Raw genomic sequence first — 20,761 nt, forward strand, 5'->3', positions numbered from 1 at the left:
AGTGAATAATTGAATCCATAACACAAAGAAAGTAAATTGTGTCTAGTTTAGATTTACCAGATACATGAGAGGACATCCAGTGAAATTAGAATTTCAGATAAACAACAAATAATTTTTAGTATAAGTATATCCCAAATATTGCACGGGACATACTTACTCTAAAAATTATTCATTGCTTATCTGGAATTCTAATCTCACTGGATAACCTGTACTTTCATTTGCTAACCTGGTAACTCTAGTTATTGTTATAAAAAGATTTACTCATTTATTCAATTAGTCATTTATCAACAATTATTTATTGCTTCATTAAATTCTTAAATGACTGCATGCCTACCATGTGCCAAGAACTGTTCTACAGTTTGGGGATTCAGCAATAAATAACACTGGCACACTCTCACTTCATGGAGCATATACTTCAGTGGGAGATGGAGGGAGGTGAAAAATAAATAAGTATTAAATTGACAAGGTAATTTTCCTTAATGATAAGTGCCATGAAGAAAGTCAAGCAAAATCATAAGGGTAGAGACGGAAGGCTGGATCAAGAGATACTTAGATAGAGAGTACGGAAAGTTATCATTAAGTGAAGAGAAGAATCCAGTCATACCAAGAGCCAGGAGAAGAGCACAAAAGGAAGACAGAGTAGCAAATACAAAGGACCCTAGGTAGAAATTAATTTGGCCACTACAGGAAAAGAATAAAGACCGTGGGACTACATCACACTAAAAAGCTCTGCACAACAAAGGAAGCCATCAACAAAATGAAAAGGCAGCCTACCAAATGGGAGAAAATATTTGCAAGTCATATATTGATAAGGGGTTAATATCCAAAAGATAAAATGAATTCATATAACTCAATAGCAAAAAAACAAACAATCCAATTAAAAATTGGGCAGAGAATCTGAAGAGACATTTCTCCAAAGAAGACAAACAGATGGCCAACAGGTGCATGAAAAGGTGCTCAACATCACTAATCATTAGGAAAGTGGAAATCAAAACCACAATGAGATACCACCTCACATCTCTTAGAATGGCTATTATCAAAAGACAAGAAATAATAAGTGTTGGCAAGGATGTGGTGAAAAGAAAAACCATAGTGCCCTGTTGGTGGGACTGTAAATTGGTACAGCTGCTATGGAAAATAGTACGGATGTTCCTCAAAAAAATTAAAAATAGGACTACCATATGATTCAGTAATCCCACTTCTGGGTATTTATCAAATCCGAAGGAAACTAGAACACCACTGGAACGATATATACCCCTCCATGTTTACTGCAGCATTATTTACAACAGCCAAGACATGGAAGCAACCTAAGTGTCCATTGATAGATAAATTAATAAAGAAAATGTGGCATGTGCATACAATGGAATATTATTCAGCCACAATACAGAAGGAAATCTTGATATTAGCAACAGTATGGATGGAATTTAAGGGCATTATGCTTTGTGAAATAAGTCAGACAGAGGAAGACAAATGCTCTATGATAGTATATGTGGAATCTTAAACAACAACAATTCGAACTCATAGATACAGATTGATGGTTGACAGCAAAGGGGGTTGGGGAGTGGGCAAAATGGGTGAGGGAATCAAAAGTTACAAACTTCTAGTTATAATATAAATAAGTCCTGGAGATGTAATATACAGCATGGAGATTTATAGTTAATAATACTGTATGATGTGTTTGAAAGTTGCTGAGAGAGATCTTAAAAGTTCTCAACACAAGAAAAAAAGATTTGTAATTATGTGTGGTGATGGATGTTGGCTAAACTTATTGTGGTAATCATTTTGCAACATATACAAATATCGAATCATTATGTTGTACACTTGAAAGTAATATAATTCAATATGTCAGTTATATTTCAAAAAGAGTGAAGACCAATGGGATTGTAGTAACCAGGGTCTAGGAAGAGGTATAACCATGGTACAAGAAGATGTAAGACACTGCAGCAAGAGGCAGATCATGCAGAAACTTTCATTCCATGCTGTGAAATTTGCATGTAGAATGGGTACCACTGGAGTGGTTAAGACAGGAAGTGATATGTTCTAAAATACTTTTGTAAGACCCCTTGGGATGCCTGGTGGAAAACAGTTGAGTGGGGTGAGGAGTGTTACAAAGTGGAAGTTAGGAGGTAATGCAAGAGCAAAGGTGAGTGATGACATGGGCTCATAGCAGGCTGGTGACTCAGGTGGATGAATTGGAGATATATTTTGAAGGCAGAAGCAATAATAGTACTTATGAATGATTTGAACGAAGAGATTGGAGAGGAGCTATGAAAAAGAGGGAAAATATACTTGTTTCCTACTTCGAGATGTACTGACTCTATGTATGACATGTGTCTAAGAATAAATTGATCTTTTATGTCCTTCATTCTCAGTTGCCCATATTGGCATCATCGGTGGTTAGTCTGTACTTCCTTGAACTCACAGATGTCTTCAAACCTGTGCACTCTGGATTTAGCTGCTATGACCGCAGTCTTAGCATGCCGTATATTGAACCCACCCAGGAGGCAATTCCATTCCTTATGTTGCTTAGCTTGGCTTTTGCTGGACCTGCAATTACGGTAAGAATTGCCCCCAAATTGTGCTTGTCAGTGCCAGAAAACTAAGAATGACTACATTTATGTAGTACATGGGTTAAAAGCAAACAAAAAGTGAACTCCAAATTTTGGACCAGAAAGATCATATTTTTGAGATATTGTGACAGTATCATGTGGGAATACTTAATAGGTTAAAATTACTGTCATTAAAAGTTAAAGAAGATTATATGATTGCAAAAATGATGGGTTTCTAATGTTTACTTTACAAATCATTCTGAAAAAAAGTTTGTAACTGCATAATTCTTGAATGCCTAATATGACATACCTGAAACAATTCCTCATTAATGTATTTTTCATGTATTTATGTGAAATCTGAAGTGTGGAAAACTGCAGGAGGAAAACAAATAATTACATAGACAACAGTTTCTTCTCAAAAGTGCATGTTGATATCACTTAGTGTTTCATTTTTTGCTAGATTAGCACTTTTTATTGATTGTGAGCACAGCATCATCAACTGTAAAGAGGGCATAACATGTTTCTGGTACACACACACACACACACACACACACACACACACAAGAACTAACATCAGAAATATTCTTTAAACGGATATTTATATGAGCAAAAGGAAGATCAACTGATCTTTTTAAATAGGTATTTACATATAAATAATTTAGTATTTGTTTTCCAGTTTTTCTCTATGTTTTAAGAGCTGTTTTAAGTTTAACTTGTCTTTATGATTTTGTGTGAGAAACTGAAACTTCCTTTTATGTCTGTGACATGCATGTCCTTATTTCTCTGAAATCGCCCTCAAGTTGGAAAATTTCATCATTAATATTCAATTTTTATTTACATTAGAGTGATAATGAAACAAGCATTTCATTCAGTTCTTTGGAGATTATTTCTTGGGGAAAACAATGCAGACTATCTGGGTTTATCAAATCTTTATGAAATCTGCATGAATCTACACATGTACATTCTTTTCCCTGGAAGTAAAATTTTATTACACATTTTTAAAGGATAAGTATATCTAATTTTATAGGACAATTCTATCAGAATTTGATTATAGTTGCTAGAAGTTAACCTTAGCTTTTGGAGACTATACAATCAATGTTAGCATTCCCAAAAGGCAAATACACACACTAAAGATACTATGATAAATATAACACTTCTTTGGTTGTTTTGTTTTGGTGTTTTCTCAAGAAAGATTTTTTGCATTGTGAGTTCTCCCAATGGTGGCTAATCCCAGGACAGTGCCAATGATGATGATGTGATGATGATGATGATGATATTTATTATTATAGAGAGGAACATATTTCCTTTCTACATCTCCCCTGAAGCAGAGTCACTCAGACTGTCTTCCAAAAACCTGTCCATCATATTTGACATGCAAAAGAATTGTACTGTTTTTTTTCAGGCTTGTAGACGGTATAAACAGAATATTGTGGAAAGATACTTGTCATCAATTGTTTCTCTTTAGAAATGACAGCAGCAACATATACAATTTGATTGTCAAAGCCTAATCCCTAAAACCACATTGCAGCACAACAGCGTGCCATTCCGAATGAGGACACAAGCAGGCACATTTGGAAATACATCAGGAAGCATCTCTCCTTCCCTTGAGGAGAATTCTATCTTCAAGCCAAATTACATCATTTTGAAAATTCATGCCATGACATATAGATCAAGGTTAAATGAATAACAGTGTAAGGAGAAAATCGCTGTGCTCCTCAGAGAGAAGGACAGTTGGGTGATATCTAAATACTGACCAAAAAACCCTCTATCTGTTAGCAAGCCAAAGAGTGTGAAAGCACTGTGTTGACATATGAGTTCGGAGTATATTAAATAACTAATATAAAACTCCTGAAATCTCAAGATTATTTGAGATAATGGCTTTTGTGTTGTAGGATAAAACACATTTTCTTATTGGCATTGTACAAATAAAGTCTTACATAATTTAGCATTCATGGACAAAATGTGCATCATTACATATAGAAATAATAAGAAAAAATTATTCACAGAATTGTTATTGAAGAAGTGAAGATGAAATCAATCTCTTTTAGCCATACAACAATGCATTTTAGGAATGAGTGGTTAATTTTCTTGAAATCATTAATTTGAGATAACATTATATTATTCTATCTGTGTGCTATCACATCACACCTATGTATGAAGAATATGGAAGCTACTATGATGCATGTCTAATTTAAAGGGATAATGTAGGATATTTTTCAAGAAGTGTAATTAATTCAATGTTCAATGATTTGAAATAATTCCTTTTGATTATTTCTATACAATTGATCTTAAAAGGTTTCATCATGTATACCATGTGATTTTCACACATGTATGGTTATTGATAGAGTTTCCTTAAGAGAAATATTTTTATACAAATTAAGATTCTTTATAATGGTACACATACCATATTACCTACAGAACTAAATATAGCAGATTGAACATTTGAAGCAAAAGGCTGTAGGCTTACTGTCATTAGGTTTTTTTTGAAAACCTACAATGTTAAATACTTCATAAAATAAATGTTAAGCTAGTATTGAGAACTGGAACGTGTCACCTGGAAAATCTGTTTCAGTGCCTAATCATGGTTATAATCTTTAGAGTGACATAATCACTTATATCTAAGGGACTATCAGTATCTCATATAGCCCTATTTTTCTCAGCATCACATGTTTATACAAATCAATTCTAATTTAACTTCTAATTTTAATTCTAATTTTCTTAAGCACAATAATCCCAAATATTTGAAATTTTTTTGCATAAATAGAACTCATAATTTCAAATCTTGCTTGTCTTACATAGAGTAACTAACAGCCTGAATGCCCAGGATACTTAGCTAACGAGAATCCCACAGTGAAAAATAACAAGTGCAAATCCCACAGTGCCAGGTACTGTGCTAAAAACAGTGAAGATGAAAGATAAAAAGAAATGAGTTTTCTCTCAGAGGGTCACAGTCTAGTGAGAGATAAGCAAATAATAACTGAAGTACACTTTAATCAAGCTGTGCTAGAAGGAAGGACAGGGTGCTAAGGGGGCCACGTATGAGGGGATTTATTCAATTTAGGGAATAGTAAGGGATATCAAGGGAAACTTCCTGAAGGAAATGGTGCCTAAATATATTGAGTTTCTTTAAATATTTAGTAGAATTCACTAGAGAAATCATCTATCTGGTCCCAGACTTTCGCTTTTGGGAACATTTTTGATGATTGTTCCAATTTCCTTGCTGTTGATCTGTCTATTTAGATTTTCCAGTTCTTCATGGTTCAGCGTAGGAGGGCTATATGTTTCTAAGAACTTGTCCATTTCTTCTAGGTTATTGAATTTGGTGGCATATAGTCCTACATAGTATTCTTGTATGATCCATTGTATTTCTGTGGTATCCATCGTAATGTCTCCTCTTTCATTTCTGATTTTGTTTATTTGTGTCTTTCCTCTTTATTCCTTAGTGAGTCTAGCCAGAGGTTTGTCAATTTTATTAATCTTTTCAAAGAACCAGCTCTTTGTTGCATTAAATTTTTCTGTTGTGTTTTTTGTTCTCTATTTCATTTAATTCTGCTCTAGTTTTTAGTATTTCCTTCCTTCTGCTGACTTTGAGTTTCTTCACTGATGTTCTATGTCCTAGAATCTACAGCAAGTGCACAGAACCTTATTTTAATATAGTCCTTCTGATACTATAGTATGGCTCTGTTCATTGTAAACATATTTTCTAAATAGCTTATAACCTAGGAAATACTACCCAGTATGAACGGTTAACTCTTCGGAAATTTAGCCGTATCAGTGATTTCATTTCAATTGTCCTGGAGTGTTTTCATCCAGAAGTTACTGCTTACCTAGATTCTCTTATAATCTGCATTCTCTAATAAGATAGTTACCAGTCACATGTGGTTATTTCATTTTAAATGTAGATTGATTTAAATTTTAAATAATTAAATACAATGAAATGAAATTTAACAAATTAAGCTTCTCAATTGCAGCAGCTAAATTTCAAGTGCTCAATAGCCACATGTGGGTAATGGCTACCATATTGGATGGTGCAGAAAATATTTTCATCATCGCAGAAATTTTTATTGGACAGCCATAGATAGCACCTTTCTACCCTCATGTATGCTTTCCATGGGTTGATCCTTCTGCTCAATCTTAAACTGGTTTATTGAAATAATCTGTTAGTAAAATGTTCCTGATCCTAACATTGGTACTTATTTTACTCTCCCCTCAGGCATCTTGTTCTCATGGATTTAGGGATGAAGTGTCAAGTCAAGACTCCAAGAATTAGGGCAGAATCAGTCACCATGTGATTAATCAAATAGGAGTCACTGGGTGTTGATGGGGAAAGGGCCAAAGTTTGGGTGCTGCCACCACATTAAAATTCCAGGATGCTATCACATCCTTAACCAGTACATAGGAGCACAGAAGATCCAAGCAAGGCTCTTTACAGTGCCCTGACAGCTTACTTCTCACTGCTCCCTCAAATACTCTGGAGAAATTGATCACATTTCAGAAGCTGTTAGGAAAAATGCATCTTTACCTTGTTGAATCGATGGTGTGTTAAGAGATAACTTATAATTCATTTGAACCCACTGAATCCATTCTGCACCCTCTTGTCTTTGCAGATTATGGTAGGGGAAGGCATTCTCTACTGTTGCCTGTCCAAAAGAAGAAATGGGGTTGGACTGGAACCCAACATTAATGCTGGAGGCTGCAACTTCAACTCTTTCCTTAGAAGAGCTGTCAGATTTGTTGGTGGGTGTGGGAAACACAAAAAAAGGAAACCTTTTTTTTCCCAAGTAGAAATGTGATATTTAATTACAGATATTAAGTCTTCAAAGCTATGTTTTAGATGTATAATTTCTGGTACATGATGAGTTTTATATTATACAAAAAACTGTTAATACATCCAAATTTGGGCTTTGTAACTGAAATGTGTTATTTACAGTTATCGTGCTTGTTTTGAGAGCTAACATGCCATGCATTTCAGTATATATTTTGTCTTAGCTCTAGTGGAAGCATATGTTAACTTCAAAATGGTTTCATTGGATCTGTGTTCTTTTTTTAATGTGGAAAATAAATGTCATCAGGCCAGTATGAATGGATAACTCTTTAGAAATTGCTTTAGGCACATCAATTATTCCATTTCAATCATCCTGAAATGCTTTCATCCAGAAGTTAATGCACATGGAAATGTCACCATAGAATACTGCATATCATGGCTATTTTTCCTTGGTTATATCTTCCCACTTTACCTCCTATTTTTTATGAGATCTATAGAAAATCCATAAGCTTGGCTAACTGACATCTGAGTCAAACCAGTATCTAAACTTTCATCTCTTCTGATTAGCATGGGAACATTATGATTAGCATCTTAACATTTTTTTGAGTCATAGTCCTTTCTTTTCTTTTAACTGAGCTGAGAAGTCAAGCCACAGTACATCACACCAATATGAATGCTTTGCATGCATTCCCAATAAGTCAGTAAAAAGTTATCTTACCTGTAAACCTTTCATCTCAAAGGAATATGTAGTTAGTTTCATTCAATACCTATGTAGTAAATAATTAAATATTACTGTCTCTCCCCCAGAGGAAAAACCTGGTCTAAAACATGGCTGAGACTCTGCTCCACTAAGCAACACACAATAAGATAGTAAGACAAGAATAGGCCCCTTAGTAGGGTGATACACTGAGGCAAGGAAATAAAACTTCAGGACTTGTAGCTGATGTCAGAGAAAATTTTCCCTAATATAACAAAATGATGTGGAAAAGGGGGATATAACCTCTCGGAAAAGCCTTATAACTACGAGGATGGTCCATCTTATTCAAGAGAACAGTGACCCGGAGTCAGCAATGCCCATCTCTGTGGGTCTGGAGATTCTCACTCTCCCTGTTTACCCACACTCCTCTCCAAGACCTTGTATGCTTAGGAATTGGAGTGCAGAAATAAAGGTCCCGTGCCATGAACCCCAGGTGAGTGGGTGGAGAAGGAGTTGGTAGAGTGGTTGTTAGGTGGCAATAAACAGAGAAGGAAAATGCAAAACAGGGTAATGGGCAAGCTAGAAATCTTGGTCAACAGTTCATTGACAAACTACCCAGGTGCGTCTCATCTCACCATCACGAATCAGAATTCAGGCTGTCGATCAGAACGAATCGAGGGTGTCAAGTCAGTGTACTCATAGAGGGAGCAGGCAAGTTCAGATCATGGGTATGTGAGCAGAGCTAGACTCCCAAGAATAAGGTCAGGTAAGGGACTTGAAGCAAGAATGGAGTTTGAGTACCCAAGGGTGCATCAAGGTATGTGAATTTATTGCTTAAGACTGGCCCCAGGAGACAAAAGAAAGCTAGAACTTGGAGGAGGAAACATAAGAACACTATTTCCAAATTCCAAACATGCAGGAAGGCTCCCACAACTCTATACCCAGACATGATTATTGTTTCCAGGACAGGGCTCACCTACCCCCTTCTGTGTTTTAATTCGCATTCCTGGTATGACAGCAGATTATAGGGAGTTAGAACCAATTCTGTAGGGTTTGGCAACTGTGGCTGGAGTTAGGGATTATTGGTAGAGAGAGCCCTAGCAGCTGAAATATGCTAAGTAATTTAAAATTATTTTGAATTTTGCTTCATTCCCCGTATTTATTCCTCTTTGAATCACACAGTTGGTCACCTTAACATGTCCCAGGTGTCTGACAAGTGACCTATGGTTACTAATATTAAGAATTGGCCTTATTTAACCAAACTGACAAATATACTTCAAATTACTACTTTGGAGGTGCTCTTATTTTAACCTTAAGTGTTCAGAAATTTAGGAATTTTTATACCATCTTCTAGAAATAAACTCAGAGAAAATGATCATAATAGATTTGAAGGTGGTCATGTTAATGTGCAATAAATACAGTTGATGATGAGATCCAAGCATCAGCATAAGCACTAGCTTGGTAACACTTTCTTTCCTTTTGCTTATAGGTGTTCATGTATTTGGACTATGCTCTACAGCCCTCATTACAGATATCATACAGCTGTCCACAGGATATCAGGCACCATACTTTCTGACTGTGTGCAAGCCAAACTACACCTCTCTGAATGTGTCTTGCAAAGAAAATTCCTACATTGTAGAAGATATTTGCTCAGGATCTGACCTTACAGTTATCAACAGTGGCAGGTTGGAAACTGAAACTTAAGAACATTCCATATCAGTGTTTTCACTGTTCATTAACAGCTTGTGGTATCACCTCAGGCAGACATTTTTTGGTCATAATGATTTGGGTTTTATTTTTCTTCTCAATTTAGTTATCTCTTTAGTGATTATAGCATAGAAACCCATTGATGGCTCATTCAAAATCTTTATCCCTGTCTCCAAATTTCAGCCCCACGTTTTTGCCACTAATCTTCCTATCACCAAACCCAAATGATGTTCTGTGACCCACCCTAAACTCATTATGGTTTTAGGTTACCATAATGCATTTATTTTGAGATATTTATGGTTAGCCATGGCTTACTGTTAATATGTGTCTTGTATTAAGTACAAGACTTAATACCTATGATATTTATATCTCCATTATATATTTTATTTTAAAAAATCATGTGAATTTTCTTTTGGGTTGAGTTTTAAAAGGGATAACATCTGGGGTTGCATATGTCTTCTTTGATTAAACCCAGTAGATCTGTATAGCATCTAACCTTGCATTTCCAAAAATAGGGGACAAAAAACTCAAGAAACTATCAATGTATTAAATTTTTTCAATCAATAAAGTAAAAAGTAAACTTGTATGGCAAGAGATAATATTTTAGAAGTTCAAAAGAAATAAATTACAGGAAGTTTAGGGACAATAAATGATTGTTATAACAATTGTATTTGTCATTCAATGAGTTCCCAAAGATCAATTTAAGAGTGAAAAATAAGTTAATAACTACACTTGAAGAAGAATCAGAGTCTGATATTATGTAATTATACACATTCAAGTTCTCATGATCCATTCAAACAACTTTAAACCTACATTTAAGACTTACATCCTCTATTCTTTCTCAATCCTTTTATATTATCTCATCTGTGTTGAATGATAATCCTTTTTATTGGGTACAAATAATTAGGAGGACATTATTATAACTGAATTTTTTTCAATTTTTTTATCCATTAAAAGAAATATCTATTCTTCTGTCTGTCTTTTTCAGTGTCTCTCCCACTATCCTGTGTTCTACCTCTACCTCCTTGTTTCTTAAATTATTTAACGAAATAAGATGCTCTGTGATTCTTGAGATAATAATTATTTTAAAGTGAAATATACAAAGAAACATTTTGTTAAAACTAGACTTTTCTTATGCTTTCTAGAGTATAAAAAACACATTTAGTCCCATTACTGTGAGAAAATAATTTTGTCTTTTAAAACTTGATTTAAATGAAACCATGTATATAGGAGCATAGAAAAAATTAAAAAGCTTTAAAATCTTAGGTTTTATGAACTTTTGCTTTAAACTGACATAATTCTAATACCAAAGAACAATTACAACGTTCTCCAATCCATTTCTACTTTCAGCCATGATTCCAATGGTGCAAGGATGTGATCCCCTGCAAAGCTAGCACTTTCTATTGGAAAGCACATCACTACTATTCTTTCGTACTAATTGTGGTTAGCAGTGTTTATTTTATCACTCAGATCTTTCTCCAGAAAACAAAATTGAAATTAAAGTTATTGCTTATTGCCTCATGGTTTTGAAGTTCAACCACTCAGTGTTTTTGAGATGATTGTTAACAGTGCATCTGAAATGGAAAACATAATTTGACTGTCTTCTTTTGGCAGAAAATCATTCCCTTCTCAACATGCAACTCTCGCTGCCTTTGCAGCTGTGTATGTTTCGGTAAGTAAGTGAGTAATTTCATCAATCTGTGTCCTAAAGAAAATCACAGGAATGAGTGTTGTCTCCTACTAAATCCATTACATAGCCATGTAATAACAAAACAGTAAACTTTAGCACAGCAGTCCTTCAATACAATGGCATCAAAAGCAGAAATAGGATCTACTATAAACAATATTATAATAAAATAATTTTTCTACACAATCATGTTATTTATTTAGCCTGGTATCTGTTTAATGTACTATTATACTTCATGTATTGAGAACTTCATGAATGTTATAATTTCTGAAACTGAAAGAACTGTGTTAAGTATACACAGTTATGCACACATACACACATACACATGCACACATTTTACTTTCAGTATTTATGTAACAGTGAGTTCTAAGTCAGTGTAAATTTGACAAATGCTGTACAATGAGTCATCCTCATATGTGATTAATACATAGTCCAATAGGTCTTATGTGAGAAAAATGTGTTGAAATTATGTGACCAGTAACATGGAGACTAAGCAGTTGTCTAGCTAATTCTACTGTTTCAATTGTTTTTTTCAAACTTTCGTGTAATTGAGAGATCTGTTATTTAGTTCCTGAATTTTGTCATGTTTTTACATTTTTTCAGGTATAGAATATAGCCATAGCAAGGGGAATGGAACAGTAAAATTGATATTGAGTGTATCAGTTAGACTTTTGAGTTTAACTTTTTATTTGATTGTAATTTAATAGTAAAATGACCTTTCTGACATACTTAACCTGTTTTTTTTTTTGTTGTTTTTTTTTCATTTTTAAGATGTACTTCAATTCCACATTAACAGATTCCTCTAAGCTTTTGAAACCGCTTTTGGTCTTCACATTCATCATTTGTGGAATCATTTGTGGGCTAACACGGATAACGCAGTATAAGAACCATCCAGTTGATGTCTATTGTGGCTTTTTAATAGGAGGAGGAATTGCTCTGTACTTGGTAAATAATAATTATTATTACGTGATAAACCACAGTTTAAAATGGAAAACATTCATAGAATATTTTGCACTGTAATAACTTACTTGCAATATAGTTTATATTCATGAGAAAATCTCTGGCTGCATTTCCATTCTAAGTCCAAACACATAACCCTCTTTCAGTAAAATAACTTATTAAATTTTCACCATGGGCCAGAAACTATGATTTTCAGAGGGATTATTGCATTTTATCTTTACACCCCCAACCTCCAAAAAGAGTCAGGGACTATTATTACTAGCATAATTTTACAAATGAGGAAAGTTAACATTAGTGAATTTAAGGTTAGTGAAAGTAAAAGCTTAATGGATGATTGTATAACTTGCTCAACAACATAAATGTAGCACTGGGATATAACTGATCCAACTAATATTGAATTTTTGTACAGCACTGTATTTTTAAGCCTGATGTTTCTTCAAGGTAAATTTCCTCAGCATAAGAAAACTGAGATTGTCCATTTAATTAATTAATTAATTTGACATGTATTCACTATTCAACCTGTGCCAGGTGATATACTAAGCTTTAGAACAGTGAGAAATAAGATATATCCTCGAGGAGTTTACAGCATAAAGATTAATAAAAATATAAATGGTTACAATATGTCAAATGATATAATAAAGAGTGCACAAAGTGCTTCGGGTATAGCAAACTGCCTAAGGAAGTTAAGGAAGTCTTCATACAAGTGATGTGGTTTTTAAAAAATGAGAAATTTTTTCTTAAGGTGAGGAAAGGAGGAAGGGCATCCAATCAGAAGAAACTGCATATGCAAAAAGATAGACATGTGAAGTAGCAAGTATAAGAAGAGGAAGAGTTAAGTCTGGAGCTGAAAACAGCAATCAGTAGTAGGGAAAAAGTTCTGGAAATCATGGACATTATTGGTGGAAGTACCATTATAGTTATGAGAGTATATAAAATTGCAAGGTCATAAGAACAAAAGGCAGCCAGGGAATACCAGCATGTAAACAACATGCAGAGGAAGAGGCAATAACGAAGAGAGAGGCTGACAGAGAAGTAAAAATTACTTGTCTATAGCAACAGTCCTCAGTCATGTGGTCTTGGCGCACTTGTGAGAGGTGTTAAAAGAAAATGATTACAAAAAAATATTGAAGGTACTGAAGTGAGCAATACTTTATTTTTCATTTTTATAAACTAGCATGGTCAAGATTGTCACTTCAAGTCTCATTGATCAAATTAAAGTTTGTGCAGTCAGGAATTGTGCATAAGCCTGCATTGCCTACGGCAGTGTTGACTGACAATGTGTATTACAGAATAAATAAAGAAGACTGAGAACTGTCACTCTCCAGTTCATGCATGGCTTGCACAGGTGTGATTTCATGGTGTCCTGGAACTAGCATGGACTCCATAGTCCGAAGCATTTGGGCTTGAATCTTAAATCTCCTGCCACTTAGCCAAACTGTGTAGCCTCTCAGAAATCTGTTTCTTCACCTATAAATGAGAATAATAACTATCTACTTTATATCATAATAAGGATTAAGCAACTATACTTATTAAGCACAGTGCTGGGCAAAGAATATTGAACAATACAGGCAGAGGTTACTTGCCATCTAGTGAAGGGGTTTCCTAAACTTAAAATTTTAAAACAATTATTAATGGAACATTAAGTAGGGACTGCTTATCCTGGGAACTCTGGCAGTGAGACGATAGTTAGATATTATTTAAAAGAAGGTTTGAACCATGAATTAAAGTATTTGGAGAGGCAGAAGTTTGACTTTCTTCCATTCGTTTTTTGCACTCTATGTCCTGAAATTGGAAATTTATCTGTTCTAAGCCAATGCCATTGTAAATGTTAAACACTCTGTAAGATGTTAAGTCCATGGGATTCTTTTGGTTTGATTTGAAAAGTAGACAATGGCTACCATCTATTAAAGTTAGCACATAAATAAGTATCTGCTGCTTGCTCTTATCTCTAAACAAAGCATGTCACAAACTGAAAATCCAGCAGGAATTAGATCCTCTATGTGTAAAAAAGGTAAAAATTCTGAATCTGAACTTTAATCTTTTCCAAATTTTTATCTCCACAAATCTCAAACAAATTTAAAAATTGATACCTGAGTATGAAGATTAAATAAAATTTGGCTCAAATTATTTCCCAGTTTAAGACCAAGTTTAAATAAAATAAGAATGCGGATGCCCCAATCTAGTGACAATTTTTGCCCTCTCTTCCGAGAACACTGTGTACAATGCTGAGCACACAGAGTTGTACTTGATGTGAGTTATAACAATATGCATTTCTGCTCTCATTGCCAAACCTGATACCATGTTTTATGAATGATTCATTGTTCTATATTTTCCACAGTTTTTCTGCTTTCCATCATAAGGTATGATTGAAAATGGAAGGTAAAATAAATCATTTAAGCCATTTGATATGTCACTCAATGAGAGATTCCTAAATCCAGGAAAATGAATTACTTTGAAAAAGCATAAGAATATATATATATATATATATATATATATATATATATATATATATATCTTATTGTCTGACTTTTCTTTTCAAAACATACAGAGGATTAAATTTTCAAAAACATCCAGTGGGGTGGAGAAAGGAGAAAAAAATCCAACTAATAATAAAAAATAATGGGCTCCATATTTCTGAATAGCTAGTTCAGTAATTTATGATATAACTTACAAACTATTTTCCCAGTAATTGTAGTTGGTTTTTTTTGTTTGTTTGTTTTTTGTTTCTGTTATTTGTATTAATCAGTGGTGTATAGAGAGTACATACCTTATTTATATGGGTCAGTGGGTCTTCTGAGACAAACTGAGTAATGATGTCTTCTAGTGCATGGCATTTATTATTTCTCTTCAACACTAGGGTCTGTATGCTGTGGGGAATTTTCTGCCTAGTGAAGAGAGTATGTTTCAGCACAGAGAAGCCCTCAGGTCTCTGACAGACCTCAATCAGGATCCCAACCGAGTTTTATCTGCTAAAAATAGTAGCAGCAGTGATGGAATTGCTCACACAGAAGGCATCCTCAACCGAAACCACCGAGATGCAAGCTCATTGACAAACCTCAAAAGGGCAAATGCTGATGTAGAAATCATCACTCCACGGAGCCCCATGGGGAAGGAGAACATGGTGACCTTCAGCAATACTCTGCCTAGAGCCAACACTCCATCTGTAGAAGACTCTGTCAGAAGAAACACCACCATTCATGCCTCCATGGATTCTGCCCGATCAAAGCAGCTCCTCACTCAGTGGAAGAATAAGAATGAAAGTCGGAAGTTGTCCCTGCAAGTTATAGAGACTGAACCCGGACAGTCACCACCCAGATCCATAGAAATGAGGTCAAGCTCAGAGCCGTCAAGGGTGGGGGTGAATGGAGACCACCATGGTCCTAGTAATCAGTACCTCAAGATCCAGCCTGGCACTGTTTCCGGGTGTAACAACAGCATGCCTGGGGGACCAAGAGTGTCCATTCAGTCCCGCCCTGGGTCCTCACAGTTGGTGCACATCCCTGAGGAGACCCAAGAAAACATAAGCACCTCCCCCAAAAGCAGCTCTGCTCGGGCCAAGTGGTTGAAAGCTGCCGAGAAGACTGTGGCCTGTAACAGAAGCAACAGCCAGCCCCGCATCATGCAGGTAATAGCCATGTCCAAGCAGCAGGGCGTCCTCCAAAGCAGCCCCAAGAACACTGAAGGCAGCACCGTCACCTGCACTGGCTCCATCCGATACAAAACCTTGACAGACCACGAACCCAGTGGGATCGTAAGGGTGGAAGCTCACCCAGAGAACAACAGGCCCATCATACAGATCCCGTCCACTGAAGGCGAAGGCAGTGGCTCCTGGAAATGGAAAGCCCCTGAGAAGGGCAGCCTTCGCCAAACTTACGAGCTCAATGACCTCAACAGGGACTCAGAGAGCTGTGAGTCCCTGAAGGACAATTTTGGTTCTGGAGATCGCAAGAGAAGCAACATTGATAACAATGAGCATCACCACCATGGAATCACCACCATCCGCGTCACCCCAGTAGAGGGCAGCGAAATTGGTTCAGAGACGTTGTCCATCTCTTCTTCCCGTGACTCCACTCTTCGGAGAAAAGGCAACATCATATTAATCCCTGAAAGAAGCAACAGCCCCGAAAACACTCGAAATATCTTCTACAAAGGAACCTCCCCAACACGGGCTTATAAGGATTGAGTGATGGCATTCAGTCATTTAGGCGGCCCCCCAAATGACAACGGGTTCATTCTACCTGTTCTCTGTTCCAGCAGATTGGGAAATTTACTGACCAAACTGGATTATCCACCATTAGCCCGGGACTCAATGACTCTTGAGAACTGCTACACATCAAGGGGAGGGAAAAGCACAATGCAAGAACCTAACTAATGTGATAACATGAAGATTCTTTTTAAAATCTATCTTCAAACGCAGAAGGTTTGCAGAGGGCAGTATCAAAAGAAAGTGGTTTCCTTCAATGTATACTATTTTACTTCCTGAATGTGCCAACTTTAGGGATTTTTCATAATTAGCTGTGGGAATACAGAACACATTTTCCCTACAGCAGAGGCCATGCAGTATTATATATTCATTTTGCAGAATCTGCACCTAGAGCTCATTATGGGTGGTGCTGATTATTATAGTATATATACCATGTAAACTCTCAAATTCTATTTAGCTGTGAAATAGTGGTGTGCAATTCCTTGTCAAAGAAATGCTACTGTATTAAGAAGATGCTGGCTGCTTTGTGTTAGAATAGAACACCCCACAGCTTCTCTGTAGTGGCTCTGTCAGAGTCAAAAAATGAAAAACTTTTGTGCATTTTTTCAAAATTATGCTTTCTTCAACAACAAAAATTGTGTAGGAATATTTTCAGTAAAAAGGAATAGCTTGTACTTTTCTGCATAGTTATTTTTTTCTGCTTACTTTTTGTTTAAGTATAGGCACTGCTAATAAGGAATCTGTTTTTTAGTGAGTAAATTTGCATAATTTGAAAATATATATTATTTAGAGAGTCCTTTGAAATTGTTGTGATCATATTTTGTATTTTATGGCTTGTTCTTTATTGATTTTTAAATTTTTTTGATGTTATAGATATGTTCTATTTTTAAAGCAAAAATAACAGTGGACATTTGTTGAGCAAAATATACTGCTGTGAATTTATAAACAAGAAACCTGAACCAAAACTTGACATCATGTTACATTGCCAGCAATGTTGGTCATTTCTACCTGTAGATGTTTCAAACCAGCTGGCTTAAGTGGCTATTTAGCAAGCGATTCGAAAGTTCCATTTAGTTCCAGATTATTAACTTTTTTGACATCCTGATAACCAATAAATTAGAGCCACAGTAGCTGGGTTTTTACCTTCTTCCCTAATATACCATGTTTCCCAGAAAATAAGACCTAGCCGGACAATCAACTCTAATGAGTTTTTTGGAACAAAAATTAATATAAGACCCAGTCTTATTTTAATATAAGATCCAGTCTTATAATATAATATGATATAATACTATATATATATTATATATATATACGTATATATGTATATATGTGTGTGTGTGTATATATATATATATATATATATATATATATATATTACCAGGTCTTATATTAATTTTTGCTCTAAAAGATGTATTAGAGCTGATTGTTTGGCTAGGTCTTATTTTTGGGGAAACACGGTATTTTTATTAATGGACACCAACTGGAAGAATTTTAAAAAATGCAAATTGAAAAGTAAAAGTATTTCACAGAACAAATTAAGAATGTATTTCTTGAAAATATCTAAATAGGCACAGTTTTAGTGCTTAATGTGTAAACAACAGTTTTGGCTACCTATCCTGAATGAAGCTTTTAGCCTAAATCAAAGGAAACCAATATCATCAATAAGAAGATATAAACAAAACATTTTTAGGTATTTCCAATTTAAAAATATTATTTTTAAGCATGAAGTATTTGGTTCTTGGAACTTAGCATTGGACCTTTTTTACTCCATCATTATCAACTTCTACAGGAAAGGAGCAGAGCTTTCTAGAGTAACCCACCTCCTAAAGCATTAGGGATTAAGCTGAAACCAGCAGAATTGAAAATTCTGGCAATAAAATACAGATTCAACTACATCCCTTCTGGCAATTTCCTCCTCAGAGAGGGGAGTGGGAATAAAACATTGCCTTCCCCACTTCTCACCACCACCATTATGACACTCCTACTGGCTTTTGCCAATTTATAGAGAGAAAGGTGGACTGGTTTTAGCACTCTAAATAAAAAAAAAAAAGCTGCAGCATTTCAGGTGCAGTATGATATTTCCTAATCTTTCTTATTTCTTAACAAAAGATTTTAAAGTACTTCTCTAGTCATTGAAGTTTTTCTTTTCTTTACATAAATATTGATATATTCTTTTTCTACTCAAAGTGCCAAAGGCTACAGTTTTTAATGACAACAAATTGTACCACATTGTTAAGGAAATATAATGATAGTCATTAGAACTCAAGACCTCTGCATGTATATTTGATAACACATCTTTTGTAAAAAAAAAAATTACAAAAAAATTTGTTTACATTCCACTGGTACCTTAATTTCAAATAAATGAGACTAACAGGTGGTATTTTTTCTCCTTAGTGTTCTATTTATCTTATTTGCTAATGAGAGCACTTCTTCCTTTGTTAGGCTGTGCTTTAACTGATAAAACCAAGTATTGAAAAAAGAGAGTTAATTATCTTTTTAAAGTAAATAAAATTATGAAAATATATATAATATATATATAAAGTATTGTGTTTAATAAAATGTTATGCAATGTTTTCCAAACTGATAAAATTTGTAAAGTGCTATAATGTATTTTGTTAAGTATAGATCAAAGCTATTGTGTGAGTATATTGTGCTAACATCATAGAAATAAAGATTAGATTTCTTCATCAAAATTGGAACATTGGTTTTTACTTCAGATAGTATGAATGGATAATAATTTGGCTTATAGGAAAACAGATGAAGAAATAAGAATGAATTGGAGCTGATTATATTCATAATAGTTTAGAAGAAATAGTGTTGCACTAAGAAAGAAAAGTTCGTCAAACTATGACATGTTTGTTTATCATTCAGAAACTGGATTATGTATACATTGCTATTGGGAATGTAACATGGTATAACCACTCTGAAAAACAGTTGGCAATTTCTTTAAAAAAATGAAATAAACATAAATTTATCATAAGACTCAGGGATTACACTCTTGGGCATTTATCCCACAAAAATGAAAACTTATAGGTCCATACAAAAAAAATGGTACTTATATATTCATCTCAGTTTTATTAATAAGAACCCTAAATTGGAAACAATTCAGATGTCCTTTCGTGGGCGAATGGTTCAACAAACTATTACACAGCCATACCATGGAGTACTACTCAGCAATAAAAAGAAATAAACTATTGATACCCATAATTTGAATGAATATCCAGGAAATTATGCTGAATGAAAAAGCCAGGACTAAAAGGTATTCCGTCTCACTGTAGCTCATCTCATGTGACAGGACAGATATAAGCAGCCCACAGATGAAGAGGTGGCTTTACCATCTTTAACTCAGGGCTTCCAAAGTTGCTCTAGTTGTCAGTTTCCCAGCAGGAGTGGGCATAGGAGGGAGGATGTCAGGGATAAGCAGCTCTGTATTGAGGAAGATAACACAGAAGCTGCATTTGTCACGCATAATTCACCCAATTGGCACAAACTAGATCACCTTGCTACAAGAGGCTGGGGATGTCATCTCTAGCTGAGAAGGCCTGGGCCCAGCTGAAATTTTGTGTCTTCTCTAACTAGACAGGAAAGGATGAGAAAGGCTCCTGAGGGCTGATTATCAGTTTCTGTCAAAACCCTTCACAATGTGACTTGCAGACCCTTATATTCTACTGCTTCTCCATACAAACCTATTGTTGCAATGGCTTTGCTTCTTTGGGTGTGCGTGGGGGGTGAGGGGTGGGGAGGGGGTTTATTTTTAACTCTCTGGAAAGTCTTCTCTCCCCTTTTTAAATTTCCAAAGTCCTTGGAGGATAAACCTCAATCTTCCCTTTTACAACTTTAGAGCTGGAAAGGGATTTGCAATATAACTCATGCTTTAGGTATAATCAGTATAACTACTTATGTTTTACATAAGTAAAACACACCAGAAGTGAATTACTGAAAGTCACACAACTGGTAGGTGTCAAGAGGGAACTGAAGGCAGGAAACAACTACTTTCCGTTCATTTTTTAATCCCCGATATTTAGCAAGCACATTACCCACCACATAGGTTGGACTCTCAAACATTTGAAATGAATGAATGAATGAAATATTCTGATAGTGTTGTTACATTTTTCAAAACAGCTAACCTAACTCCCCTTTTTGAGAATATTTATGAATATTTGTTCAGCACAACCAAAATATTTATGTAATC

General features: G+C 35.1%; 1 protein-coding gene across 1 annotated transcript in view; it reads left to right on the plus strand.

The window, feature by feature from the left end:
- Positions 1–17,159, plus strand: part of PLPPR4 (phospholipid phosphatase related 4) — a 37,072-nt gene extending 19,913 nt beyond the window's left edge. Inside the window, exons 2-7 of the mRNA XM_019747052.2 lie at positions 2,373–2,558; positions 7,157–7,286; positions 9,501–9,696; positions 11,333–11,390; positions 12,177–12,350; positions 15,223–17,159. Of these exons, the coding sequence (XP_019602611.1) occupies positions 2,373–2,558; positions 7,157–7,286; positions 9,501–9,696; positions 11,333–11,390; positions 12,177–12,350; positions 15,223–16,548 (2,070 nt within the window). The 3' untranslated portion in view covers positions 16,549–17,159. The remainder of the gene's footprint in view (positions 1–2,372; positions 2,559–7,156; positions 7,287–9,500; positions 9,697–11,332; positions 11,391–12,176; positions 12,351–15,222) is intronic.
- Positions 17,160–20,761: the final 3,602 nt, after the last annotated feature.

The sequence above is a fragment of the Rhinolophus sinicus genome, linkage group LG14 (assembly GCF_036562045.2).
Source record: "Rhinolophus sinicus isolate RSC01 linkage group LG14, ASM3656204v1, whole genome shotgun sequence".
Taxonomy (NCBI): Eukaryota; Metazoa; Chordata; class Mammalia; order Chiroptera; family Rhinolophidae; genus Rhinolophus; species Rhinolophus sinicus.